The 27748-nt window shown below is 35.8% G+C and overlaps 1 protein-coding gene across 1 annotated transcript; it reads left to right on the top strand.

Moving 5' to 3' along the window:
• Positions 1-251: 251 nt before the first annotated feature.
• Positions 252-27748, top strand: LOC129892119 (rRNA (cytosine-C(5))-methyltransferase NOP2C-like). Its single transcript, XM_055967667.1, has 13 exons — positions 252-687; positions 773-891; positions 1660-2020; positions 3153-3300; positions 4214-4351; positions 5797-5859; positions 6834-6955; positions 17473-17683; positions 21859-22070; positions 24439-24539; positions 26148-26229; positions 26325-26386; positions 27220-27748. Exons 1-13 carry the CDS (start codon positions 610-612, stop codon positions 27332-27334), a joined length of 1812 nt encoding a protein of 603 aa, XP_055823642.1. The 5' UTR covers positions 252-609; the 3' UTR covers positions 27335-27748.

A 27748-nucleotide genomic window follows, 5' to 3' on the forward strand; every position in this document is an offset into this window, starting at 1 on the left:
TAAATAAGCAAGTAATTGATTCACTAATCTAACATACCGAAAGATTACGTAAATCTTAAATCCTAACAATGTTGCTTTGAAATCGTAAAATCTGAAAATGCTTCAAAATGTAGAGATGAAGAGAGTTATCTGAAGAATTTGTGGGGTCTTTTAATGGGTTGGGTCTTTTTAATGGGTGATTTGGGTCTTTTAATTGGGGTGGGGTGGGTTACTTATATGGACAGGTGGGGTGTGGTGTTTACGTGAACATCCTATATGGCGTAAATTAATATATATAGGATGTCACATTTCATTCCGTCAAACGAAAAAGTAAAACTGACCCAATAGTATAACAAGAGACATAGTTTTAAGTCCAAAAATAGTTAAATGATATATTTGACCTATTTCAAATAGTTAAAGGATATTTTTGGCCTTTTTCTTCTGTTTGATGTTTTTGAAAGCTTTCCAAAATAATAAAATACATGCAACTCGTGTTTGAACATGACCCGAGTTCCTTTTTTTCTTTTCTTGGGTAATTGACGACCCGAGAATACTACTTGCGGGTTCGTCTATAAACATCGCAATGCTTTGGAAAACTCAATTGCCCCTCCTCCGTCTGTCATTGAATGAATGCAGAAAGGGAGGGACTTCATCAAAGCAATTCGTAGAAGCTTCTTCACTCTCCATAGTAACTCTCCCATTTCTCAGGTAACAAAACACTTTCTCTCTCTGCCCTAATCACACTGTTTCAACAGCTAATGGTGACATTTTGTAACTGTTCATTCACGTACAGATGGATCAATCAACGCGTTACTGTTACAGCCCAACTTTGAAATGGAACCCTAAGGTTGAAGAATACTTCATCAAAGCTTACGGAGCTGATCATTTCTCTCGGATTTCTTCTGCTCTCACGTATGCTATTTGCCTCATCTACCTTATACGTATCACTACCAATTTGCAATCTGTCATTTCAAATTTACACTTTTTCTATTGTTATGTATCTGTTAGATAACTTATGGTTTAACTTGAGTAGTTGAGTTCTATGTTGAATTGATTAAAAGTTCTTAAATTTGATGAATATAGTTGAGCTCAATCTACGTGTTTGTAGGTCCTGGTATTCAGTACTACAAATCTTATGCTAAGCAATTTAGGCAAAAATGAGGTTGAGAAAAATAAGAGACTAACAATAAAGGACTATTAGTAATTAAATTCATTATTAATGTAGCTTCGCTTCGAAGGAAAGTTGGAGAGTATAACTGTTGTTGAATTCAAATTTATGAAAAATTCATTGTATTAGCATAAAGGGAGTTTGCTACTTCGTTGTCTGACGTTATAGACTTGTTACAATCTTTCACTATGTGGTATATACAAGTCCAGACTATTTTACCTTTGTCAGTATCATTTTAGTATGGAAAGTTGAAAGAATAATTTCTATTACGGTTAACAAAATAAGTACTCCCCCTTCTGTTACGACTTTTATGATTTCTTCTTGTTTCCAACTGTGTGTACAAACATATTTCTTTGCTTTGTTTGTGATATTTGAATGCCTTGACTGCAGGCACAAAAAGTGTCAATGATATTTCCTTTACGTATAGATGTTTCCTTAATGTGGGATTTCAATGGGTATGCTGTTGTTGTAGATGTTCCCATCTAACGTTCAAATGTTAATGCTTTTCTTAGGCGCCCATCATGTTACTCTTGTATCCGGGTGAATACGCTCAAATCAACAAGTGATGCTGTTATCGAGAAGCTTTTGGAAATTTTTAAGGAAAGAGGAATGCACGATATCGCAGTTCAAGAATCTGCTACTACATGGGAGACAGATAATTGTTGTAAGGCAACCTTAGAATGCACTGGAAGTGCAGAATCTCTTAAGGCCATCAAAATTATCTCAAAGTGTCAATTTCCTGGCTTGGATTATGTAGTTTTTGTTAAAGGTTCAGGACCGCATGCTATTCATTATGGGGACAATGAAGGCAAACCTCTTAAGGAGGTAATTGTGAGCCGAAAGTGTGCAGAGGCAGTTCTTCGTGGTGCCCAAGTGAGTGAGTTATTCAGCACTTATATAAACCCGGTCAGCTATAGGAATTCATTTTGAGTTTAATTGGAGAAGTTCATTGTCTTTCCCCCGAGTCAATGTGGATAGTAGGTATATCTCAACCTGTACATACAAGGATGGAAAAATGGCAAATCATAATGGCATTTCTAACTTTTACCAAGTGATGTATTGTGTGTTTAAGTTATCTATGTTGCTGCTTAAGTACGTGCATGCAAATGCATGATACTGTTCTTGATATATGAGATTGTCTAAGAGTTGTACATTCTTACCTATTATCTTCTCTATTATATTAAAACACTTGACTGTTTTCCCGACAACATACATACCTTTGTTTTCAGCAACATTATTGCCTAAAACCTGTGCTAATAAGACAAAGAAATTGAGAGTCTAAAGCCTATGGCTTGAATGAGTCAGTAACAACGGATTAGTGGAATGAGGGATTAAGAGACGGATAGGGAGGGAGTGATCCATCAATCATTAGTTGGCCTTCTCGTTGAACCAGTGATGGTGCTTTCCGCGGAGTTGTTTAAGTTTTTGAATTCCATTTCTAGTTCTATTTGGAAGTATTTTCAGAAAGTACACTGAAAAAGACTTACAAAGAAAAAGGAAAAAAAGAAAAAAATCATAATTGAAGAAGGAACTGTACTGTTGCATAAACTGGAAGACTTTTTAGAATTAAGGTCATGCAATCATGTGAGTATCATATTCGGCAATTTATTCTTTTCTTCTTTCTTTTCTTAATTTATCATGTCTTATTCAGGGGTGTAAATTTTGACTGGTACTTCAAGTAGTACTTACCCTTCTTCTCCATATATGCCTGTTTTATCTGAAGCTATGTGATAGGCTCATACCTTTGTCAGGACTAGTGACATCTTGACCTTCAATATCACTTGATGTTATGCATTAGTTTTTTGTCTATAGGGGCACAAATATACCAACAGGAGACACGTTCCTGCAAGTTGGCAATATTACCAAAACAATGGCATTGGAGCACCGGAAGAGCTTTCTTCTTTGATTTGCTAGAATCTTTTTGTAAAGAGTGCATGCACTTTAGTTAAATTACAAATTAGTACCCGACACATTAATCTTACCATTTACTTGTCATATTTCCCAGGTTTATGTGCCTGGTGTTTTGGCATGCAGTGCTCATGTTGAAAGAGGTGATGCAGTTGCAGTTTCAGTTGCTGTGGAACAGTCTGGTCCAGATGGTGGATGGGGTATTGCAATGACACGCGGGACTGTTCTACAAGGATCACAAGAAGGTAAACTAACTTCTTGTTTGCACCTTTTCATATCTAATAAAGTGTCCTTTCTGAATTCTTACACTGATTTGACCCCAAAGGCATTAATGCGTTTCTGTGTGAAAAAGTTTGCTGAGGAACTTACTATTTCTTTGACATAAACTTGATATGTGCGTGTAATTGCAGTATACATTTTGGTCTTGCTTTTGGCGTTTCCTCATTTTCACTTTTGCCCAAATATGACTGGGCATCAGTAAATTAATGATTTTGTATCGGTAACAATTAACACCTGCCTCAGCTAGTAGTTAGAGCTGGGGGTAAGCCCGTTGGTTTCGATGTAGAAAAGGTTTTATTTGCTGGGGTGATGGTATGCACTTAATGCACAGAATTCAGATATTTATTTCTCAATGAATGAGAATTTCCTTAATGTGAGAGTTATTTTGACTCCTTATTTTGGCGAATTTCTTGCAAAATGAAAAGCTAGTTTTGCAGTAAGATATTTGATAATTTATTTGAACCGTTGGCTTCATTTCACATTACTCTGAACGGATTTTAATCTTTTCAGAAATATCCTCCTTCTCACATGATTATGGTGGGATATACTGCATTTTTATGGTTAAATACCAAGATGATTTTTCATCTAGTCTGGTTTTGTGGATACAATTTTGTTATAGTCTTTTTTCTTTATTACTTGTAAAAAAAAGGTCCAGACTCTACTTAATGGGATTTCACTGGGTATGTTGTTGTACTTGTAAAAAAGGTATGCTATGATCGTTCTGAAATATACACTAGATCTGCTTGATTTGTTGAAATATTGTCTTCTCTCTTACACAATCAAATTTTGCAGTATATAAAATTTATGTCATTTTTTATTATTTTTAAGTTGTATGACATTCTTCGAGCCAATAGAGTGACCAATCTCAGTTTTGATTAGATCCTTATTATTTTGAAAGAGATGGCTTCTACATTGGCCAAGCAACAGCAATGATGTCCAGAGCTGGGATGTTTCGTGTTACTGAAGGAGTTGCAGTGAATATGAAGGAAAGAGTATTTAGACTACCCTCCTTTTATGGTATAAGTTTCTCGCCATTTCCAGTATTATTGAAATCATTTACAGGATATTATGTGCATACAGTTTTATGGCGTACTCTGGTTTGTCCCACCTGATGATGAGAATCTGCTTCAATTTAATAAATGTTGTTACTATCTAGTTTTAAAGAATATTTACAGTCTAGCATTTTTAAATTGCTACTTAATTCTTGTCTGATAGGGGTATCTCTGCCTTTTTATATATAGGATTTTCCCCCATTATGAATGAAATTATTTCTTACTTGATAAAAAAGTGTCTCTTCCTTTTTTCTTTTGGTATCTGTATCAATTTCGATTCTGTTTCTCATCCCTGTTGAGAATTACTGTGGCACATTTACACTATTAGCTGATATTTTAAGTCTAAGTCATGGTTATGAACTGGAAATGAGGAACTTTAACATACTCAAGTTCACAACGACAGAAGTGATGTAAGATGTCTGTGAGAATCAGAAGTATAGTATGCTAATATAGTGTTTGTTCGTTTGGTGCATAGATTTTAGAGTATAGTAACAGTTGATGCACTCCTTTGTGATGACTGATTAGATGTCATCCATTTATCAAGAGGAGTAGAAAAGAGAGTTTATTTCCGTGTGATTTTACTAATTTTGTGTTAGAAGCTTTAGTTTTTTGCCTTTCTAAATTGCAGTGATTAGAATGTGGAGAAATTTTCTGGCCATTTTGGAAGGCAAATTAAAACCAAATTTCTGGTTAGACCCAGGATCGATTCAACATGAATGATATTTTGCCATTAGAGACCCTTCCAAGCTCTCTCTAAATATGTTTATCATGATAGTCAGTTGCCTATTCGTGTTCCTGAGAATGGACAAGGGGAGAATCGGTCCCATTAGTGGTCAAAAAGCAGTGTACATGATGATTCTGGTCACAGTCACTAAACAATATAAGTTTCCATTTCTAGACAGAGACATTAACGGCTTTTGTCACTTTTCGAAGGTAAGGCTCTTTGGAGGGATGCTATATTTGCAAATTTTCAACATAGTTGGTTAGAGTCCAACAATATTGCAAATCATTATCTTCCTGAAGGTAGCGCTTGGGTAGATGCTATTGCCACTTCCGTTGTATAAAGAAAATGGAATGTCTTAGTAGTCCAGAACTGTTAGTGATGCAGAAGGAATGGGGGAGTCCGTTAAGTTGAACTTTTGTTGTTATCAGTGTACTCAGCAGTTCTTCTCTGATTGTTAAAAGTATCTTTATTAATGAAAAAGGAAACACTTCGTACACTTGTCCTCTCCATGAGTGATTTTGTCAGTGTTGCCTATTGTCTTTTTGCACAGTGGTTTTCTGAATATGAAAGAAAGAACAAAAAGGAAACATTATACACAAGAATATACTTCCAAGTGATTTTGGATTGTCTGTAAATAGCAACTTCTTTTCGAAGTTGTGAGATTGATTATAATATCTTGCTTTCAGATTTGCTTGAGGGCGAGATTTTTCTTCAGAACCTGCCAAGCATAATAACTGCACATGCCTTAGGTATGTCCATAATTTCTCACATTGTTTTAACGGTGAGTCTATACCATTACATTATATGCACACTATATATTCTTACGGTAACTCATGCATTTTGAACTTGTTTCTTGTTTCCTTACTATATGCTGCAAGTTTGAAGTATTCGTATTGTAAGAACAATGAGTTCGCATTAGTTTTAAGTGCCAGTTTAAATTTGAAGAGGAATGGTAAACAGTTAATTTGGTTGATCATTATGCTTTAAGATCAAATGATGTAACTTGTAAATTGATTAAATGGATTATGCTGTTTCCAGTATTCTCTGAAAGATGAACTCTGGGATTAATTTCTCTGAGAATAAGATATAATCCTCTGAAAGTATAGCAAATTGAAGAAGTCTTCCTATAATTTATATATCTCAACTCAGATCCACAGTGGTGCTGCATCAGTTTATCTTCTTGACTTGATACTTGCTTTCTTTGATTCTGATATCAGTAGTATGCCCTAACAAGCTTCACCATCCCTTGTATTAACCTGTTTTTTACTCTTGTAAATTCTACTATACATGGCTATCGTTGATCTAGAGAGATGCTGTCCAACTTGAACATCAGCTTTAACAAGGCCACTCTGAGATTAACTCCTGAATGTCGATAAAGTGTTGCATTTGCAGGCACTTGCTAACAAATGCACATTATGTCCTGACTATGGTGATTAAGCTATTGTTTTTACTGGATATCTCAGTCTATAGCCTAATACATTTTATAGTGTGGAAAATGGAATTTTGGTTTTGTAATAAGGTACCTTGCTCTACATCCTGCTTTTGTGACAACTTGCAGATGTATTCCCCTTTCTTTCTATGCATGAAGTTTCTTCTTCTTTTGTCTTTCCTCAACACTCTAATACTACCTATCACGTAACTTCTGCAAAAAATAGCTTGGTTAAGTGAGTAGTTATCTCATCTCCAATGACATGTTTCTTCTTCCTACAACAAATTGTTCTAGATCCTCAACCGGGAGAGAGAATATTGGACATGTGTGCAGCTCCAGGGGGGAAAACCACAGCCATAGCAAGCCTAATGAAGGACAAAGGGGAGGTTGTTGCTGTTGACAGATCTCATAATAAGGTGCACCTTCTGAACTTGACAGGTGATTATAAGTGTATTATTATCTTTAATATTTGGCCCATCTTTAACTTCACAATATTTTGGATTCCTTGGTGCTTACTGAAATGATTTTACATGGAAGGTTAAGGTGTCCTTAAATTGCTGAGACTTGCACCATGGCAGTCTGATCCTTTCATTGATAGTATTTGCTTAAGAATGGTATAGCATTTTGTGTTGAGTAATAAAAACAATGACAGTAAGCTGACATATCCCTTACTTGAGGCAAATTTATTCAATTACATACACCTTAATAGATGACAGTTGTTCAGGTGCTACTTTGGCGACTTAGAGAAATCCAGGTATCACTAGCCTATGATTGCTAGTGGAAGAATTAGCGTTTATGGAGCGATTTAGGTGCATATTTTATAAGTCTGTGGAGATGTCAGCTTACTTGCCCCATAATGAAGGAATTCAGTATATTCCCCTTCAGATAAAGAAAGCCCCTGATTACCTGCAGTGGCAGTTTGAGCAACATGAACACTTTTGGATGTCGACAATCTAAAGTATATCATAGTTCACGAATGTGTCCAGTCCTCTTAAAAGAACTACACTTGGGGTTGAGATATTAAAAATGACTCCTCTTCAATTCTGCATAGTCTGAGATACCAGAATAGAGGAGTCAATGGTTGGTGATGAGATCACTTTGTGACTAGATAGTGACAAGGCGAAGTAATAGAGAGAATTCATCCATGGTAGGAACAATATGAGGTCATAAGGAAGTCCTATAAGTGTAAGAACTAGAAACATTTTCCTTTGTTATTCATGTTGTTTTTCAACACTAGTATTGACTAATATCAACTTCTTAAATTTCCCATTGTTCTCGGGCCTTCTCATCACCCTGGCTTCCCTTTTTTGGTTTAGTGATCTTGGACACTGTGACCTTGCACTACAACTCAATAAGGAAGCCCAAATTAAATAGATAGAACTTCCCATTGAGGGTTCCAAAGTAATCATAAAACTTTGATTTGCAATCCCATGTATTTGGAACTAAAACATGAAACCTGAAAAACATGGTTATTGAAGAGAGTTCTGGGAAAACAAAATAGTAAACAATCAAGATTCAGGAAGGGAACAGTATCAGTTCTGCCTAAAAAACCGTCGAAGAGTTGCTGCAAAAGTGACCTGAAATAAAATCTGGAGAGTATAGACTGTTCAGGCAGAACACGCAGTAAAAGGAGAAACCAGAGAAGCCGATGGAACTGGAGAACAAATTGTTTGGAAAGTGAAAATATGACCAGATCTGTAAATCTAGTTATTGGAACTGTTGGAAATGGGTGGGCTTAGTTCAGAATCACCAGTCGTCCCCCAAGGACCTTAGATCAGCGGTGGAGGTTACCGGAAAAGAAGTCTCGGTGACTGTCCCAGATGTTGCTGATTACCGCACAATGAGGGGTCGTTTGGTTTGAAGACAAGTTATGATGGGATTAGTTAAGATGAGATAAGTTATGCTGGGATTAGTTATGATAGGATAAGTTATGCTGGTATTATTTCTTATTGATTGTTTGGTTTGTTGTATTCAAAATAATATGCATTGAATAAATTTTAAGAACAAGTTGTTTGTTTACAAAAATACCCTTCACTTTATTTAGTTTTTTATATTTTCTTTGCAAGCTTTAGTTATTCATTCTTAAAAATAAAATTTTCATCTTATTTATCTTAAATATTTTTGTGTGTGCATTCCTATGATGGTACCATATGTATTTAAAAATAAAATATTCATCTTATTTAGCTTAAAAATAGAGCTTTCATCTTAAATTTGTTTAAGTAAAAGATGATTTATTATTTATATCACTTCATTTAAACACATATTACTCTTAAATTGTAAAATACTAAAGTTTTAATTTTAGTTGATATATAAAAATACAAGCTTTCAAGTTACTAAAAAAATATATAATTAAAAATATATAATTTAGTAGTAGAGAAATCAAAACATAAATAAACATAAGAATTAGTTAAATAAATTAATAAATAAAAATTATATTTGTATAGTCTAATTTTTTAATTAAAAGAATTATCATAAAAATAAGGAGCAGTGAAGATTGTAAATGTTAATATACATGGTATTAAAAATAATGTGAATATACATAAATGTGAAAAGTGATGTATAAAAAGGGTTCAAAGGGATATTTTTGTCATGTTCTCTATTTTATCCTGAGATTACTATAACACCCAAGAGGAGGGATAACTTATTCCGGTACTAATTATTAATCCCGAGATAAGTTATCCCGGACTTGCCAACCAAACAACAAATTAAGTGGCACTATAATTTAATTCCGAGACTATTTGATGTTATTCTTCACACTAAACGACCCCTGAGTGTTTCTCCCCAAAGATCTGATACCATGTGAGGAATAAAGGCATAGGAGAAAATATTATTGAGGTTTTTTCAAGTGATTTACTCATCATTGTTTGGATGATGAGTTTGTTTTTGTGAATGTACAATTACCTTTATCTCAAAAAAAAGTAAAGGCATGAGAAAAAATATAATTAAGATGTGTGTTGCTAATTGCTTACAGTGAACCTTTTTTATATCCATACTTACACATTACATAATACATGGTTTCCAATGTCGCCGGAAAGAACTCTCTCAAGCAAAACTCCCAAGACTCCCTCTCTCCTACTTCCTAGCAGAGAGGAAACCCCTTGCCGGAAACACCTTTTTCTTTCTATTCCAAGCTATCACACTCTGACAGCTTACACCACCTTTCTTTCTCCTTTCCCAATAGCCTGAGCAGTTCCATTTCAGATTACTGATGGAGGAAAACAGGATATATTTCAACGGAGTTTTCAAATCTTTTGACATCATCAGATGGGTAGTGGGAAGAGATACATGGTTTGAATGGGTGGAGAGAAGTCGTAACATGATGAGAAGATCAACTATGAGTGTAAGAACTACGAAATGGCTGTGCACCATTCTTAAAGAGGCATCCAAGGATAAAGAAAAAGTGATCAGGAGATGGAGGAACACGGAGAAACTTACATAGACTTTCTGTACAAGGAAGGTGATGACCATGGCAGATATATAAGCATTCTCTCTCTACATGGTATGGAAAGATCAGTTATAATAATCCCTGAGCTAGCTTTAAATGCAGGGTGGAATGACATAGCTTTTAAGATAGAGAGGCTCATTCAATGCTCTCACCAACCAAAGTTTGCAGAACAACCCAGACTATTTAAGGAAGACCTCTCCTATGCCCAAGCAACAGGGGAAAGCAAATGGCATTCAAATACACTTTGCGAGACGACAGGGGAAAGCAAATGGCATTCAAATACACTTTGCGAGACGACAGGGGGAAAGAAAATGGCATTCAAATACACTTTGCGAGACGACACTCTCCTACAATGAAGGTGATCTCCATATCACAGAACCCCATGAAGAGAGAGACACCGGCCTTTTCAAGAGATGCATAGTGGGTTCGTTTAAAGAGGGAGAAACAAAACTACTTTCTTTATAAGACATCAGGAGATGGAGTGCAATTTCTTGGAAAGCAGTATTTGGAATAAGCATATATGAGATGGCAAACAACTCATTTTTGTTCGAGTTTTCGAACCGAAACATGACCGAACAAATTATCCAGAAGGAGTGGAGATGGGGAAAATCAAAATCTATTTACATTGGTGGAACCCAGTAATAGGATGCAAAAATTCAAACCAGAAATCTAAAACCACTTGGATTCGAGCTTTGGGGATTCCATTACAACTCCGGTCACAATGGATTTTCACAGAAATTGAGAATATTTGCGGTGGTTGGAATTGGATCGCAACAGAAGAGCAGACAAGTCTGAAAAACCATTTGAAGTGGGCAAGAGTCAAAATCAAAGGAGATGGTCAAAGTTGCCCTAACAAGGTATCAATTGAAAGAGATGGAATTAAGTTTTTCATCCCCATCTAGGTGGTGTAGAAAGTCCGATTCCAAATGGCGTCGCTGAAATTGGGAGACAATTCCCAGAAGATACTGCCGGAGATGGGAGAATGTAGCACTGGACTCCAAAGGTCCCTCTTTGTCAAAGGACCAACATGCAATATCTTTGTCCATAGCAGGAAAAGGACAAAGTTTCATACCTACAACTGTTGGAATTCAGCAAAAACACGTGGGGTATGCAGAGACAACTGAGGTAATTTTTAAATGTAAGTTGAAGGTCACGTGAGAAGAAGGTGGAGACCCAAGCGTTTCCTAGACACCACTTGGGCCAGTTCTCCAAGAAAAATAAAATTGGGCCTGATAGAGCCAATGTCATTTTTAAGGATCAAACCCATTAATGAAGGTTTTTTCGATCCTCTTTCTTCAAAAGTGAGAGGCGAAGTCTCAGTTCCAAAGCATGACCATTTGGAACTGGAAATCGCGATAGAGGGAGCACATGCATATAATGGAAAAATTTCCTCAGACATATGAGATACAGGAAATTATCTGGAGTGCATTCCAGATGCCACAACAAAGGAGGTTAATAGCAACAAAGCAGATTTGGCTTCGGAAATCTCAAAGGACCAAAGCACCATAGTTACCATGCAGAATGACACATAAATTGAAGAATGGATGGCGGTAGATGTAAAACCAATTCAACAGGATCAGAGTCTTATTATTCAGAAGGAGAAGGAGACATCTGCATGGGTAAGACAAAATATGATTAAGCTGGGAAAATGTTTGGGGTTGATTTCGAGGGAGATGAAGAGGAGTCGCTGGAGTTACTTGTGCAAATAGATAGCTACAGGCATGCTAGAAAGATGGAAAATGATTTCATCATTAAGAGGCCTAGATTCAAGGGGGTTCAGGAGCTTAGAAGGCTCGCATCTTTCGACATCAAAGTAAAACTGTGTCCTAGAATGTAAGATGGCTTAATAGTGGGGATAAAAGAAGATTGGTGAAAAGCTTAATTTTCAACTGGAATGCAGACATAGTCTGTCTACAGGAATCTAAGCTAGAGGGGGAGATTAAAGATATGATAAAAGAATTATGGGGTGGAAGATGAGTCAAATATGCTTGTCTTCAAGCTAGTGGCACAAGAGGGGGAATTCTGATGTTATGGGATAGAGGATCGTGGAGAGTGGAAGTTCTGGAAATTGGCTCTTACACTCTTACATGTAAATTTGAGGCTCTGTTGGAGGATTATAAGTGTCATAATACAGGAGTATATGCTCCGAATTGCAGATTTGAAAGAGAACATGTATGAGAGGAAATAGGGGCTGTCAGGAGTTTGTTTGAAGGGACATGGGTAGTGTGTGGTGACTTCAATGTCACACAATTTCTATCTGAGAAGAAAAATTGCAGGAGGAGAACACCAACAATGGTAGATTTTTCAGACTTCATTGCAGACATGGATATTTTGGATTTACAACTAGAAGGGGGGAGCTTTACCTGGTTCAAAGGAGACAACAACAATGCTGCTTCTAGAATTGATAGGATTCTGATATCGAAGGAGTGGGATGACAGTTTCAGCAATTAAACAGGTTGTGTTGCAGAGATCATGCTCAGATCATAATCCAATTACACTACAATGTGGAGCCTGGATCAAAACAAATCCTATTTCAAATTTGATAACTGGTGGTTGAATATGGAGGGTTTTGTGGAAAGAGTCAGATGGTGGTGGGAGTCTCTTGTTTTTATTGGAAAGCCTGATTACATCCTGGGATGTTAATTAAAGACTTTTAAAAGGCAAACTGAAGGAGTGGAGCAATACGAGCTTTGGAAATCTAAGAATGCAGAAAGTCCAAATTCTGAGGTAGTTGGCCATTCTAGATACAGTAATGGAGAACAGGACTTTAACAGAATCAGATGCATCTTTGTAGGCATCTCTTCTAATGGATTATGAAGAGCACTTAAAAAGTGAAGAGATAGCATGGAGATAAAGATTAAGGGCACTTTGGCTGAAAGAGGGGACAAAAATACCAAATATTTCACAAAGTGGCCAATGCACATAAAAGAAGCAATAATATTGACCAACTGATGATTGAAGATGAATTTGTGATGGATCCGGTGAGAATCAGAGGGGAAACTATTGGGTTCTATCAGAAGTTATATTAAGAAAACACAGGTTGGAGACCTTCAATTAATTTGATCAATTGTTCGGTGATCATTGAAGAGGAAAGAGAAGCTCTACCAGAAGTGTTTTCACGTTTGAAGATGTGTGCAATGGACAAAGCTCCTTGTCCAGATGGCTTCACAATGGGGCTCTACATCAAATGCTGGGATGTAGTAAAAAAAGGATATCATGGAAACTTTCAAGAACTTCCATTCTCATGGTGTATTTGAGAAAAGTTTCAATGCCACATACGTTGCTTTGATTCCAAAGAAGCATGGAGCCAAGGAACTGAGAGATTTCAGACCTATCAGTCTCATAGGTAGTGTCTACAAGCTGCTATCAAAGGTGCTGACAGAAAGATTGAAGAAAGTTGTTGACAAGCTGGTAGATGTTCAACAGTTGGCTTTCATTAAGAACAAACAAATAATGGATGCTATCCTAATTGCAAATAAGGTGGTAGATTCCAAAATTACTCAAGGAAAGATAAGAATTTTGTGCAAATTGGATATTGAGAAGGCATATGACCATGTAAACTGGGAATTTTTGCTGAAAATGCCCTCATGTATGGGTTTTGGAAGCAAGTGGATTCACTGGGTAAGATATTGCATCTCCACTTGTATGATTTTCAGTTCTTATCAATGGAACACCTGAAGGGGGAGAAAAGCTCCTTTGTCTCCTTTTCTCTTTATCATAGTCATGGAGGGTCTAAGTTACATGATAAAGGTGACTAGGAATAATGAATGTCTAAGAGGTTTTGAGGCAATCGCAAACCAAACCCCAAGTTCAAATGCCAATGTGGAAGTCAACCACCTCCAGTATGTTGATGATCCCTTAATCCTTTGTAATGCTGAGGAAGGGCAATTACTGATCCTGAGATCAATTTTAGTGCTTTTTGAGGGAGTTTCTGCACATCATATCAACTATAGGAAAAGCCAGTTGTTCCTAATCAATGAAGTCCCTAATATGTTGGAGTTGCCTGGGATTTTGGGTGGGAAAGTAGGCTCCTTGCCTACTATGTACCTGAGTATGCCTCTAGGGGCCAAGTCAAAGGCCATGAGTATTTGGAACTAGTGATTGAAAAGTGTGAGAAGAATTTAACTAGATGGAAATTTCAGTACATCTCCTTAGGTGGTAGGGTCACTTTCATCAATTCTGTTTTAGATGCTCTCCCAACCTACATGATGTCTATCTTTCCCAGTCCTGATGAAGTGATAGAAAGTTTAGACAAGATTAGGAGAGATTTTCTTTGGAAAGGAATTAAGAAAGTGATTCTACTGTTCAACACTTGGTCAAATAAGGTACTTTGGGGAAAAAAGCAAGGGGGCTTCGGAGTAAGAAATCTAAAAATGCAAAACAAGGCACTCAAACTGAAGTGGTTATGGAGATATTCACAAGAGCCTCAAGCACATTGGGGCAAAGTAATTAAAGCTAAATATGGAGAGGAGAACAAATGGATGACAAATGAGGTATCTACACCCTACGCTGTAAGTCTATGGAGGTCAATCAGAATCTTTTGGCCTTTTTTGAGAAATAACACAACTGTGAGGGTAGGGAGGACAAATAGCTGGGACATGCTAGTTTAAAAAAACTTTTCCCTGAGATGTATGTTTTGACAGTACATCAACAAATGAGTTTAGCTGGCTTCTAGCAAGATTTTATGGGATCGTGCTGTATCTGCTTTTGCTAGGTGGATGTATGATGCAGGGTTGCCTTTCAATTGTGTTAACTGCACTGAAAGTTTTGGTGAATTCATTGAGGCAGTAGGCCAATATGGCCCTGGAATGAAGCCCCCCACCTATCATGAGGTAAGAGTTCCTTGTTTAAAAAAAGAGGTGGAAAAAACAAACAAAATTGTAGAAGATCATAAGGTTCAATGGAAAATGTATGGTTATTCCATTATGATGGATAAATGGACAGCAAGGAATGGGCAAATGATCATCAATGTTTTGGTGAATTCTCCAAAAGGGAGTGTGTTCCTTGAATCTCATGATGCTAGTGACTCTTCTACTGATTCTAATAAGATGTTTAACTTGTTTGAGAAGACCATCTTGAAAATAGGCAAGGAAAATGTGGTACAAGTTGTGACTGATAATGCAAGTGAGAACAAAAAAGTGGGTGACATGTTGAAGGGAGTGTTCCCGCATATTTTTTGGATTGCTTGTGCTGCTCACTGTATCAACTTGATGTTTGGTGACATTTTCAAAGAGGCCCCGTATTCTACAGGTGAACTTGAGTCTTGATATTTAATGTTCTTTTTTAATCTTCATGTTAGTTTTCTTTACTTATTAACTATTAAATTTTTTGAATCGTTTTTGGTAAGGCTGTTAAGATACATTCTTATATCAGTCAAAAGACACTGTTGTTGAATATGATGAGGAGATACACAAAGCAAAGAAATTTGGTAAAACCTGCTAAGACAAGATTCGCAACAACTTTTTTGACATTGCATAGTTTTTATATGCAAAAGAAAAATCTGAGAACCTTGTTTATGTCCACTAAATGGAATGAGAGTGTCTATGCAAAGGAAACTCTTGGGAAAGAAGTTGCGAGACACATCATTGGTCTATATTTTTGGAATGACACTGTTCAAACACTTAGAGTTGGTGGTCCTTTAGTTAATGTACTTCGTATGGTGGATGGGGAGAAAAAACCACCAATGAGCTACATTTATGAAGCCATGGATGGGGCCAAAGAAAGTATTGAAAAGACATTCAATTATGATGACAGGAAATATATGAATGTTTTCAAAATCATTGATGCAAGGTGGATGGATCAACTTTATCAACCTTTACATGCAGCTGGATATATTTTGAACCCGTGGCTCTAATATAAAAATAAGGAGATGAAGACTTTAACCGAAGAAGTGTGGTTGGGATATCATGCATGTGTTGAGAGGATGATCCTAGATAAAACTTTGCAAGACAAAATAGGGGATGAGCTTGGTGTGTACATGAAAGCTGATGGGCTACTTGGAATTGAGTCGGCCATTAGAGCTAGAACCTTAAGGTCACCAGGTGAGCATTTCAACATTTAACTGTTAGAGCTTTAACTTATAAGTTATTACATATTAACTTTTAAAATAATTCTTCTACAGTTGAATGGTGGATGCAATATGGTCATAATGTCCCAAACTTGCAACAAATTGCTATTAGAGTGCAAAGTTTAACTTGTAGCTCATCCGGCTGCGAGAGAAATTGGAGCGTGTATGAACATGGGAGAACCTATATTACGTTATTACTAAATTAAATGGTATCTTAATTGTCCAAAGTCCTCCCATTAATTACTTTCTACGAATTCTATGCAGATTCATACTAAAAAGAGAAACAGGCTTGAGTTAAAACGCCTGAATGATCTAGTGTTCATCAAATATAATAGAACATTGGTGCGTCACTACAATGCTCGCAATACCATTGATCCAATTTTGTTGGATAATATTGATGATGCAAATGAATGGTTAACTGGAGCACCCCAAAATCATGAAGATGAAGAAGTATATGAAGGAGAAGGTCTCACTTATGGTGATGTTGCTACGGCTAGTGGTGTGGAGGAGAATATTTATGATTTTAGGGGGAGCACTTTAAGGGGCAAGGAAAAAAGAGTAGCTACAGGTTCAAGTTCAAGTTCAAATAGAAGTAGAATTCTTGTTGATGAGTCCTCCGATGAGGAAGAAGATGAACCCTTGTTGATGGCACTTCAAGAGTTTGAGGATCTTGTTGAAGAATAGGATTTTGCTCTCTTTGTGTTTTGGTTATGCATTTGCTTTATATGTTGTTACTTATGAGGATTATTGATTATCAATTTACTTTTTAATCTAAGTCTTTTGAGTTTTTGATTATTTATCTATGCATATTTTATATTTTTTTTATTTTTATACTAAATAGCGTTCTTTCTGAAAAAAGCATGCGCTTCGCTTCACTCTTCTCGCTTCTGTGAAGCGAGCCCCCATCGCTTTTTTCTGCTTCTCGCTTCTCAAAACATTGTGATACTGAGTCAATTATTGAGATCCTTGGCTCTTGTTAGATTTTAGATTCAGCTGTCTTGTTTTGTTGATAGGTTGTAATTATGGTTTTAAGTCCAACCCATGTACTGGTTTAAATCAATACATACAAATTTTACCCCTCTCTCTCTCTATATATATAAATATAAAACTCTTATTGCCAAAGTCTTCCAGCCTTGATAGGAAAGCCTACCTAATACTTATATTTGATTTTAAAAGCACATTCATTTGAGGCTAAACGCCTTCTGCTCCAAATACTCATACCTCATCATATCATAATTAGTAAATAAAGAACTCTTGAAGTTCATAAAAAGAAATTCCTGTGTCTAAGAAGAAACTTTAAATTTTTGCACTTTTCCAGTTCAGAATTCAAACTTCTTTCCAATTTTTAAATTGTACAGAAGAGGACCAAATTTTGCTGGTCCACTTCTTTGAAGAGATCTAATTGTGTTACAATTATACAGGTGCTTGGAATTCAGAAATTAGCGGCTGAGATGGGTTTAAGCTGTATAACTACATATAAGCTTGACGCACTGAAGTCTGTTTGCCATGGAGCTGAATCTGATAGTTTGCCTAACACATGCAGTGTTGAGGATGTTCAAAACACGCGAAGAACAGATTTGTTATCCACTGGTATAGATGGATTTGATGCAAAGTTGCTATTCGAAAAAAATTGTGAGTAGTTCGAAAGCTTCCAATTTGATCATGATATTTTTCCAGTTTGGTGATGTGTTAGTAATGTTGTATTCTGTTTGTTGTATATCTGTTTAAAAAGAGCGGTCTTTGGTGTTTCTTTTAGCTTGTCAAGAGGTTTTGGCCTCTCTTTGTTGTTTATTTTTTGGGATCTCATGAAACAAGGAGCGTCCCTACTAGTGATTCCACTTGATTGATGTGCGTTGACCTATGTTGCTCTGATATGGGTGCAAATATCAGATACGAGTGTGGATCTAGATGTCACATTCGCGATCACATGAATTTTGTGATTTTGGGGTATGGATCCGAGAGCGGATACGGGTGTTGTGTTATCACTAATAAATATAAGAATAATATGTATGACAATGAATTATTTAAGATTGTTGAAAATAACTTATTTTTTATTTACAGGTGATTTAAATCAATTACTATTAATTAATGTGTGTGGGTGTGGGTTAGTGCTGGATTTGGTCAATATATATTTTTTGATTAAGAGGTTAATGTCGTATATTTGTTCACATACAACACTAAAACCCTTTGCTATTTATGAGATAACTTACAAATAAAATAGTATTAAGTAGGCGTTTGACCATGCAATTTGGAGCTCAAATATGAAGTTTTGATTTGAAATCAGTGTTTGCTTATGACATTTGAACAAAACTTTAACTTCAATTTGAAATTTTGATTTTAAATCCCAAATCCTACTTAAAGGTAGGATATCAGTTCCAAGTTTGTGATTTCAATTTTTTTTAAAAAATTATAATTTGACCCATAAGCTCATATTTTGCAAAAAAAAGGCTCGTAATTTTAATTCTTGCAAAAAGGACCCATGCTCGACATGAAAAGATTGTCCATACCATGTGGAAGAATTATATTGAAGAATAACTAGTTACTACTATTGTTGATTTATTGGACCAATGGATCTTTATAAAATTACTAGTTTTCGTGCACGTGTATCCCATGTCAATAAGTACAAACTATCCCATGTCAACAAGTACAATATTTTGAGCAGTATAAATGTTTTGAAACATAAATACTATTAGATATTGGTTAAGATAGAAATACTAATATTTAGTTAGGGAGGTGCAAACTACAATGAGATCTATTGTGATGCTATTAGGTGCAAAAATAAGAGATCTATTTGATGTTATTAGGTACAAGTTAATAATGTGATATGACAATAGAGCCCATCTAACAAATATGTGGAATGTAAAGGCTAGTACAGGAAAAACAAACTTAAGTTTCCAATTTGTGTAGGCGAATGTGTGTTAAATCACTGAATGTCGAACTATATTGCAGGTTGCATTAGATAATGCCTTGCACATTTTATTGGAGACTACATTGCATGTCCCACCAAAGCATGCAACGACACAGAAGAAGAGCAATAAGGAGAAATATTTTTTAGTGAAAATAAAAATGAAAATGAAAAAAGAAGATGGGAAAGAGCGTCAAAGAGTGATTTATTTAGAAAATGTGTTGGTTTTTTAAAAAGATGGGGCAACAAAAAAAGGGGTTAAAATGACTCTTTGAATTGAAATGGCTTTCAACTGCTTTTCAATATTTTTCTTAAGCATAGGAGGGCTTTAAATAGCCAACTTAAAACAAAAATCTGCGTAATTTAAATTTCAAAATAAACTAAAATATCTCAACAAACTAATCTATCTAACAGAAATTTAAAATTCAAATTATCTAAACTTAAGCAACTTATTAAACTGAAAATTACTGCAGTAACTAAAGTAAAATTCAACACTCCTCCTTTGCTTTAGTTACTGCAATTTAAAAAAGTTGCTCTTTCTCGATTTCTGCTTCTGCTGCTTGTGTTTAAAGATTGTTTTTAAGCTTGCACACTTTTGTAACATGGCCTGCTTGTTTGCAATTTCCACATATTGCATCAGGTCTCGACCACCAACAAAATTTTTCCGAGTGTGTTTTTCTTTTGCAGTATTTGCAAAGAGGATACTTGCCTTTTTCTTTTCTGTTTTGTGCATAAAGAGCACCCTCAATAATATTGTCTTTTTTGAATGCTCTTCTTTGCTCTTGTGCTTGAAGAACACTTATTAGTTCTTCGACTGAGATGGTAGATAGATCTTTAGACTCTTCTAGAGATGAAATTTTAAACTCGAATCTCTCTGGAATTGTCACAAGAATTTTTTCTACTATTCTGTCATCTTTGAAATCCTCGCCAAGCAACCTAATTTTAGTAACAATAAAAGAAATCTTGTTAGAATACTTAACAATAGTTTCATCCTCTTGCATCCTAAGAGATTCAAAATCCCTTTTCAAATTCAAAATTTGCATTTGTCTAACTCGAACACTTCCTTGGTATTTTTTTTTAGTTTTTCCCAAGCTTCATTTGCTGTCTTACAAGAAATGATTTTAGAAAAAATCGAATCCGCAACTGAATTTTGAATTACAATTTTGGCTTTGAATTTTTGGTTTTTTCATTCGAGTGAGATTTAATCTGAGCAAGAGTAGGATTTGCAGGGAGAGGTTGTAAGGGTATATCTTCCGTCACAACTTCCCACAGATCATAGGCTTCAAGATAAGATTTCATTTTTACTGACCAAATCTAATAGTTTTCGCCAGTGAAATTTTTTGGGACATTAAAGGAGAGACTGTTGCTTGCCATTTTTTAGGTTAAAAATTGTCTGTGCATTGAAAAAAGTACGGGTTGAAAATGGTAGCCTTGACCGGTTAAAATAGGTAGCCCTGACGGGTTAAAAAGGTATGATAGTTCTTTGAATGAACTCACAGATCCCGTAAGATCAATAAAGCTCTTGATACCACTGTTGGTTTTTTAAAAAGATGGGGCAATAAAAAAGGGGGTTAAAATAACTCTCTTTGGATTGAAATGACTTTCAATTGCTTTTCAATATTTTTATGAAGCATAGAAGGGCTTTAAATAGCCAACTTAAAACAAAAATCTGCATAATTTAAATTTCAAAATAACCTAAAATATATCTACAAACTAATCTATCTAACAGAAATTTAAAATTCCAATTATCTAAACTTAAGCAACTTATTAAACTGAAAATTATTGCACTAACTAAAGTAAAATTCAACAAAATGTAACAAGAAAGCACATAGGGAAATACAAAAAGAGAACAAAATCATACTTATGAGAGAAAAAGTTTGGGATATATTCCTTATATAGCAATAGCCAATATGTGAAATGAGAATAAGAGGCTTTTCGTTGTTACTTGGGAATGAAAAGATTAGGAAAATTTCATAATTAGAGAATAATCACACGTCATTAAAAGGGATAAGATAAAATTATTGATTCATGCACCGAAGGATCATCTCATCTTAAATAATTAACACTGAGCAAGTTTTAACTCTTGGCTTGTTTGTTCAATAACTTTTCCAAATTAAAGACGTAATTATTAGATAGGGAAAGGGGAAAAGAACTAAAATGTTGAAATGCATTTAAACACATTTTGAGATTCAATTTGCTTGTCCAAACAAAACTTCAACTTCAAAACAACCTGATTTCAAATCATGATTTGAGATCATGGCCAAACAGCCCAGTGTTTGCATAAAATTTAATTTATACTGGCTTTAGTTTAATAACTTCCAGTTAATTGTTGAAATTTGCACTTGTATATGTTTGTTATATACATTTATTGGTGGTGTCTTAACATTCGTAGCCATACTCCTATCTGTATCCACCAATCCTAAGAGTTACATGATAATGAATCTGACTACTAGATATGCACCCGAGTCGATTATGGCAGGCCATAAAGTATTACAAGAATGGAACTTATCCTTGGGCATCTGGTGAGTCAGTTTTGGGCATATACACGGATTATTTTGGGATAGTGTACAATGATGGGTTTATTTGGGTATTAGCCTAAATCAGCCGATCAATGAAATATTTCATGCCCAACCCATTATCTTGTGGACGGGTTATAAGATTATGGTGGTCAGTTTTGCCACCTCTACATCTACATATGTGTGTAATAAACAGCAGATATTTATTTGGTTAAATTTTGTAATATAAGTTGCTTGATCAGACTGGTTTGATAGCCTTTTGAAGAATGCTAGCTCATGATGCTCTTAATTCAAGGACTTTTTTACAAGATCATATTCTGTAAATTCAGTTTAAAAATGTTTACTGAAAGTTCCAGTTAACTAGAGGAACTAATCAAATCTCTCAGTCAATGATTTGCAGCTGAAGGATGGTCAGTATCCTAGTAAAGCTGAACTACGGAAACGTATTAGGCAACTAAAAAATGGGCCAGGAAGGAATCACACTGCAGGTGGGAGGGTTGATAAGTCTAAAGGGTTTTCTCCCAATAGCTTTGATCGTGTGCTGCTTGATGCTCCTTGCTCTGCATTAGGTTTAAGACCTCGTCTCTTTGCTGGAGAGGTAAGATAGTTGCTGAATTGTTTCATTTCCAAGTATTCTTGCTTCTCTTTTTCTTTTCTGAAACTAGTATTCTTGCTCTTTTTACTATGCTAAAAGTTTCTCCACCATTTATTTGATTGGATATGGATGAAATAGCATGTTCTTCTTATGTAGGAATGGTCACAAGGTGCATGGAGATAGTCATATAAAAGTAGACTGAAAAAAAGAAGATCAAAGTGGATGTGTTATCTTCCCTCGGAGTCTTTTTTTCGACTATTGTATGATATATAGAGCAAAAAATGGTTTAGGCTATTCTCTCTTAGTGGGTGTTTGGATTAACTTATTTTTAGTGGCTTTTGGCTTTTAAGCTCTTTTTTAGTTTTGGAAGTGTTTGGGTAACTCAAAAAGTGCTTTTAAGCACTTCTTTTCGGATGAAAAAGTAACAAAAAAAAAGCCAAAAGCCATAAGTTGGGTGTTCCCAACTTATGGCTTTTAGCTTTTAACTTAGGCCACTTAAAAAAGCCAATCAAAACACCCCTTAATATAGACAAGCACAATTACTTGTGTTTAGTAATTGAGAATGGGTGTTATTGTAGAAGACGTTATGAAAGGAAGTGGGAGATGATTAGAAACCACCAGATGGTTGTGGAGATGAGCAAAGAAACAAGATTTGTTAATGATATTTTGTATGGGGAAGTTTTCAAAAGGATACAACCCAACATAAAATGTTTCACCATGTAGCCCAATATATAATATTATACAACATTATACCTAGGAAAGCATCTTGCCTTTTTCTTAGAGTGGATTGAGGAAGAAGTGGAACTCAGATGAGAACGTAGCATGATTTGGCCCATCTTTCTTTCCTCCATGAGAAAACACTGCTCAGTGAAAGCACTCGCGGACGCGTCTTTGGTAACTGGGAACTTATACATAATATATCAACCTTATATAGAAGTGTGTAATAGTGTATGAAAGGTGTTTATAACAAATATGGGCTAAACCGAGTAACAAACTAAAAATATGGGCTACATGGCATAAATATTTTCTTCTAGTAGACATCAACAACATACCCGGTGTAGTCCCATAAAGTGGGGTCTGGGGAGGGTAGAGTCTACGTAGGCCGGCTATTTTCTCGGCTCAAGGAAAAATAGTCCAAAGCAGTTCAAAAAAGGAAGTAACGGAAGTACAAGAATCAACAAATAATAACAAAGCAACAACTAGTAGCTGCACAAAAACTACAAAAAACAATACGATAATCGAGGTAGAAGAATCATGAGATAGTAACAGAAATCGAAGGACAAGAAACTACATTGTAGTAAGGCTACTGGTAAGAACGGACAACAAGACAACACACTACTATCCTAATTCGAGTCCTCCACACCCTTCTATCTATGGTCATGTCCTCGGTAAACTGCAATTGCGCCATGTTTCCTCTAATCACCTCACCCCAATATTTCGTAGGTTTACCTCTATCTCTCCTGAAATCATCCAGAGTCAGCCTCTCACACCTCCGTATTGGGGCATCCATGCATCTCCTCTTCACATGCCCAAACCATCTCAGCCAACTTTCCACATCTTGTCCTCAATGGAAACCACTCCCACTTTGCCCCATATATCTTCATTTCTAATCCTATCTTTCCTAATATATCCACATCTATTGCAACAACCTCATTTCCGCAACTTCCATTGCAAAATCCTCTTCTCCCAATGGACATAGAGTGTAATTTTACCTCTTGTATATGCCTGACATATCAAATTTTTGATTCCGTATGCCTTGTTTTATTATAAATTTACATTTTCTCGATAAGGAAAAAGGTCGAATTTTATCAAAGAACAATAAGGCATACCCAGTAAAAAGATGACTTGGTTATAGTAACCCAAATCAAATGATGCATTCCATAAATTTTATCAAGGGTGGATTAGTACCTTTTAATTCCCTTCTTTCCTTTCATATTCCATGTCTATCTGAATAATTAGTAGTAAAAGATGAGCAACTCTCAAGTAATAGCTGGTCAAACCTTTTATCTTCTTGGGATGGTGATATCATGTCAAGCAATTTTATTTTTTCCATGAAAGTGGATCACTGATACTTTCTTGAGGTAAAAATTCATCAACCCAATGCCATGCAGACATTCTTTGACATCCTATTTTCTATTTGACAATGAAATTGAAAATTTCTTTCTTGTCCATAGGTTTCTGATGGGTTGGGGGCGAGGTTCTGATCATCTACACCAATTTTGATCAAAACAAGTTTATTCCTATTTCATGCTTCATATTTCAACACAACTACTCTAAAGTGTATCCCCTTGCATTGTAAATTTGAGAAGAGAATTCCATTGTTATATGCAGGACAACTAATTCATAAAATGTTTCTCTTTGTTATATCCAGGACACAATTGATTCCTTGAGGAGTCATGCCAAATATCAGAGACGAATGTTTGACCAAGCTGTTCAGCTTGTTCGCCCAGGGGGAGTCATTGTCTATTCCACGTAAGTACAAACATGCATCTAGACTTTCTTTAATTAAGACTTGAGACTGATTTCATTATTGAGATTATTATAGCATATTTCATCACTGCTTTTGTTGAGTCATAATTATCATTCCATCTGTCCTTTTTCTTACTGACTGACCTATATACCAGCTGTACATCTCTTTATCTTAATCTTAACTTCTTTCCTTTTGGATCGTTCAAATGTCTAACTTCCTATTTTGCAGTCTTCTATACATTGTTCCTTTGTTCCCATGAATGACTTAGCAGCAGCTCCTAATTCTTTTCTTGTTGGAGGCTGGCTGTGTAAAGTATTGATGTGGGCTGAGATCCAAATGCATATTCATAACAAGATTCTTAGTTTTCCTTTACTTTAGATATGGTTGTTTGTACAAAATCCATGTGGGAGTTGTTGCACGAAATCCCCTTCCAAAATGTGGACTCATGTCCTAATGTTCAAATGCAGAGCACATGCCAAATTTCAATGAGGCATTACTTATGTCCTAGTGTTAAATACATGAACACAGACTAGATTTCAATGAGACATTGAAGTGTAGAATACTTCATAGGACAGAATAAGTTATAATATAATAAAATTAAATTCACAGATATTCTGAATGTGATGCATGAATCTAATACAAAATTTTCGCTCTTGTTTCTGAATCCTGCATGGAGGAGATTGAAAGAACGTCTAGTTGTGCGATAGTCATCCCATGGATTATTCACCAGAAGCTAAATTCTCCGTGAATAGAACATGCAGATCGTAAAGCTACTGAATTTTCCCCTCCGGAGAAAATTTGGTGGGTTCGTGTGCACTTGCTATACCTCCATCCCCAAAAGAGAAGACTCTTTTTAGCTAGAGAAATCTGAGTGTGGTAGTGCATGTATTAGTGAATGGAGTTCTTAGTTTTTGACAGTAGTACCTCCTTATTCCTCCTAAATATTTTGCACATTAAGTGTTGTCAAAGGCTCATTTTAGGCGCGCTTAAGCCCTGAAGCTCAGGCTAGGCGCGCTTAAGCCCTGAAGCTCAGGCTAGGCGCTTCGCTTCACTTAAGCTGCGGTTCAGTGTAAGGCACTAAGGTGTGCACCTCATTGCGCGTAAGTTCTATCTTGAATAGAGTGATACTAAACAATAAATATTATTAGCAGAAAGATATATTAATTGTTAAGGAACCGTTATGAATAAAATTGTTACTTTTTTCTTGCACTACATATATATTTTTATTTTTTTCTTTGTTGTACCTTTTCTTTACAAATGCCTACATTTCCATTGCACTTAAAGCCCAATGGGCCTGGAACACTTTTTAATGTTTTCACCTTTGACAACACTGTATTCAAGACAAGCATTTAATGTCATGCGTTTTAATTATGTTAAACTTTTTGGAGTGTGTTGACACATAATATAATTAAGTTAATAAAATTGTACTATTTCCTACAACTCAAATTTTTAGATGAGATTGTCACACACTTTAGCAGATTGGCCGACTGATTCTTCCAATACTTAATCATATGTTTAATAGCATGGACAACTGATGTTACTTGCTCCAACTTCAATACTTTGTCATGTTTAATAGCATGAACAACTGATGGTACTGGTTCCAACTTCAGATGTACGATAAACCCTGGTGAAAATGAAGCATTGGTTCGATATGCATTGGGCAAATATGAGTTTCTCTCGTTGGCATCTCAGGTTAGCTTAAAAGCTTGCATATTCATGTAAAAGAATAACTTTTTCTAGCTTACCATTGGTCTTACATATTTTTCTAACTCTTGCATGTCTTTCAGCATCCAAAAATTGGAGGACCCGGCCTTACTGGTAGTTGTCAATTGCCTGATGGATTTGTTGAGTAAGCATCTTGCCATTTCATAGTATTTACTTTGCAAGACTTATTTGTCAATTGTGTGTTGAAAAGCTGTATAAATAGTTTATACCCGTGATAGGTGCTTTAGCTATGTTAAGCTTATTTTTTTCGTTCTGCAATTTTTTTCATCTGTTCTTTTAAGATGCACGTGTTAGTGTCTATTGAGTAATTTCTAAAATAAATATGGTGAAGCTTAAAGGTCAGTCTCTTTGAACTTGTCCCGTTAATGGAGAAAAATGTGTCTTGGTTCTCTGACCAAGGCACTTGTTCCTCTGCTTGATGATATATGATGAGTTATGGTTCAAATTTTTGGATAGTAATAGGAGAGTGTCTAATTGTTTCTTGATTTCGTACAGTTTCTATTTGTCAATATTAGTCTGCATACTTCCCATCTGTCCTACCTTTGGTAGACATAGTTACTTGGTACCTGTTGTTGGTGGGAGGTGGTAGGTATCCCGTGGAATTGGTCAAGCTGCGCACAAAGTGGCCCTAGATACCATGGTTATCAAAAAAATAAAGTGTGTGCATACCCAAAAAAGCTAACAACAAAAAGATCAAGAAAGAACCTTTGAGTTGTCTCTATTATTCTAAATTTTAACTGTAAAGGCTTGTGGAAGAAGGAGATTAAATTTAGAAAAAGAAATTTGGCAAAGGATGTACATTTATTTTAAAGGTAGTATATTTTCATCTTCATTCTAAGAACTGCTTCCTATAAACATCATGGTCAGATGTTGTTTCCTGTACGGAAACACATTATTATAGCGTTGCATTAAATCACTAGTGGTGGTATTGACACCTCTTGCTTCTAAATTCTCCAGGGAATGGTTAAAGCCCGGTGAAGAAAACCTTGTTCAGAGATTTGATCCGTCATCTGACCTAGATACAATAGGATTTTTCATAGCCAAATTCAGTGTTGGACCCAAAAACATCTGAGTTGAATGTGACGCAATTCAGGGAACAGGTGATTTGGCAATGAAATTTAATGAACATCGATGATGCAAGTTCAGGCCTACCAGTTCCTTTGTGGTGTAGCAGCTTATTAGATTGGTGCTCTCTTGGTGTACCCCTCCTTGTTGATAATCACATACTGGAATATGGGTTGCAGAATCAGTTAATTTAACTGTGAATGCCAGATAGACTAGGTAGGATACCACTACTAATCCTGTAAGGGATAACCGACAATCTTATATTCAGTTGGTAGTTAAACTCTTCTATTGCCAAATTCTGCAATCTCTCCAATGATTAAAGATATTTCAACCTTGCATATTGGTCATGAAAACTTTGTTTATGATTCTCATGCAGTTGGTCAATGCACATGACCAATTTATGGGACTTAGCCCACTTTTA

Source organism: Solanum dulcamara, chromosome 6 (assembly GCF_947179165.1).
Source record: "Solanum dulcamara chromosome 6, daSolDulc1.2, whole genome shotgun sequence".
Taxonomy (NCBI): domain Eukaryota; kingdom Viridiplantae; phylum Streptophyta; class Magnoliopsida; order Solanales; family Solanaceae; genus Solanum; species Solanum dulcamara.

What these genes read in the sequence shown, in the direction of transcription:
- LOC129892119 (XM_055967667.1), top strand. Translation starts at nt 610, where the DNA reads ATGCAGAAAGGGAGGGACTTCATCAAAGCAATTCGTAGAAGCTTCTTC. An exon ending in CTCGTCTCTTTGCTGGAGAG is followed by an intron (nt 22,071 to 24,438) that starts GTAAGATAGTTG and finishes TGTTATATCCAG; the next exon opens with GACACAATTGATTCCTTGAG. An exon ending in TTCTCTCGTTGGCATCTCAG is followed by an intron (nt 26,230 to 26,324) that starts GTTAGCTTAAAA and finishes CATGTCTTTCAG; the next exon opens with CATCCAAAAATTGGAGGACC.